At 23.0% G+C, this 2,500-nt stretch overlaps 1 protein-coding gene across 1 annotated transcript in view; it reads right to left on the minus strand.

Annotated features, from left to right (window-relative positions):
* The window catches only part of DDB_G0288651 (patatin family protein), a gene marked incomplete at both ends in the record, with an annotated part of 1,570 nt that extends 76 nt beyond the window's left edge, over positions 1-1,494 (minus strand). Inside the window, 3 exons of the mRNA XM_631540.1 lie at positions 1-737; positions 865-1,373; positions 1,464-1,494. The exon at positions 1-737 is cut by the window's left edge and continues 76 nt beyond it. Coding sequence (XP_636632.1) covers positions 1-737; positions 865-1,373; positions 1,464-1,494 — 1,277 coding nt within the window. The remainder of the gene's footprint in view (positions 738-864; positions 1,374-1,463) is intronic.
* Between the last annotated feature and the right edge of the window lie 1,006 nt (positions 1,495-2,500).

Consider the following 2,500-nt stretch of genomic DNA (forward strand, 5'->3'; position numbering starts at 1 on the left):
GTTATATCATCATTATTATTATTATTATTATTAATATTGGTGGTATTATTTTTATCGTCACTATTATTACTATTACTATCAGTATTTTCATTTAAAGTTGTTGAAGTAATATTAACATTACTTATATCAATATTTAATTCGTCAATTTTTTCATTATCTTCACCATCATCATTATCATTATCAATAACTTTCTTATTTTTAGCTCTTAAAGTTGGAGAGATATATGAAGGAGTAGTTGTTGGAGTAAAAATTGGAGTAATTTTATCACCTGGTTTTAACCAAAATTCTTGAATCCAATTAAAAGTATCAGTTAAATCTACAGCATTTGCAATTTCCTCCAAGAGTGGAATGAATTTTGGTTGATCTAAATCGATATTTTTTGTGAGTAAAGGATCGACTCTATGATATTTTTCAGCCAATAGTTGAGCACATTGAAAATCGGAAATTTCAACATTACTATCCAATAACATATCGATGAGTGTTGGAGCCCATTGAGCTAAACCCCAATTACCTTCGCCATATTGATCGGGTGATACATATTTACCATCTCTACCAGTGGATAAGGAGAGTACACAAATTTCAGTTAATTTAATTCCACTAGAGATTGCACTAGTGACGGCACATAATGATGGATTATTTGCATAGACACCACCATCAACGAAACCTTGATAGATTGGGAAATAGGTTGGAGCGGCACTAGTTCTCAATGCAACATCAACCACTAAATGATCACCAGTCTTACTATTTTTAAGAGTTATGGAAAAATCTTGGTGCCCATCTTCTATGAGCTAAATGATCTGCTTGATAATTTCCACCATGATGACGAGGAACAATTTCAAAATCTTCATCATCATCATCACAAACAAAAAGTTCTTCGTCAGTTTTTTCATCATTGTTGTTGGTGGCTGTTTTTGGTGGTGTACAACTTCCATTTCCATTTGGTGGTGATACTGTATTTGTTGGATCGGTTGGACCTGAACCACTTTGATTATCCAATTGAAAACTTGGAATTAATACTTTCTTTGGTAAATCTTTAAGTTTTAGATCACCAAATTGAGTTTCCATCACCTCTTTTAATTTAAGATTGGTATAGGCTGGAGCAATTGCGCTATCGAGTGATGATATTTCATGCATCCATGATTTACGGAAAATTTGTGGAACAATATTGCTAAAGAAATCACTTGCCTCATCAACTGATTTACCAGTTGCTAAACATAATGATAAAATACCACCTGCACTTGCTCCAGTTATTAAATCTATATTATCTAAAAAGTTTGGATAAACCTGTATAATTCTTTTTAATAAAACACATTCAATTACTGATCTAACACCTCCACCATCCAATGATAAAATACGATAACATGGTTTTTCTACTAAAATAAAAAAAAATAAAAAAAATTTATTTCCAAAAGGTTAATAATAATAATACTAATAAATAAAAAAAAATAAAAAAAAAAACCTACCATTTTTTGATCCTTTTCCTTTTTTAGCCATTTGGTTTTTTTTTATTTTATTTTATTTTTATTTTATTTTTTTTTTTTATTTTATTTTTTTTTTTTTTTTTCTTTAAATAATTTGGAAAATAGTAGTTATTATTATATAACACTTTTTTTTTTTTTTTTTTTTAAAAAAATAATTTGGAAAATGCGCTAAAAATATAATATATATATATAAATGTACAAATAAAAAACTAATTTAGAAAAACTAAAAAAAAAAATAATAATAAAATAAATATTAGAATAATTGTGCGACTATATTTTTTTTTATATTTTTTATTTTCTTTTTTTTTTTTTTATTTTGCAGGAAAATAAATTAATGTGGGTGTGGTGATTATAAATGTTTGTTGGACAATATATAAAATAAATAATTAAAAAAAAAAAAATTTTAAAATTTTAAACAAATAACACAAAAAATTTTAAACAAAAAAAAAAAAAATAAAATAAAATAAAAAATAAAATAATTAAAAAAAAGAAATTTCAAAAATAGATAATTATTGGTATTATTGTTTTTTATTATTTATACGGTTATAACTGTATTGTATGAATAATAACTCCAATTTGAATTTTTACCTTTTCTTTTTTTTTTTTTTTTTTTTTTTATTTATTTATTATTATTTTTTTTAACTTTTAATATTATTTGTTTTTTTTTTTTTTGTTTTTTTTTTTTTTGGTCTTTTAGTTATAAGATGTTATTAATACTATTATTACTAATAAAATTTTTCTTTTTGGGGGTTGGGTTTAGATTTATTACTATTCCAAATCTACTATATTATTATTATTATTATTATTATTATTATTATTATTATTATTATTATTATTATTATTTATTTATTTATTTATTTTTATATATTTGTTTATTTTTTTAAATGTTAGACTGAAAAAATAAAGTTTTATTTTGAAATTTTAAGGGGTGGTTCTTGTTTTGTCGGAGGTGTCAAGAAAATAAAATAAATTAAAAAAATAATTTTTTTTAATTAAAATAAATTAAAAAAAAAAAAAAT

The sequence above is a fragment of the Dictyostelium discoideum genome (genome assembly GCF_000004695.1).
Source record: "Dictyostelium discoideum AX4 chromosome 5 chromosome, whole genome shotgun sequence".
In the NCBI taxonomy this organism is placed as follows: Eukaryota; Evosea; class Eumycetozoa; order Dictyosteliales; family Dictyosteliaceae; genus Dictyostelium; species Dictyostelium discoideum.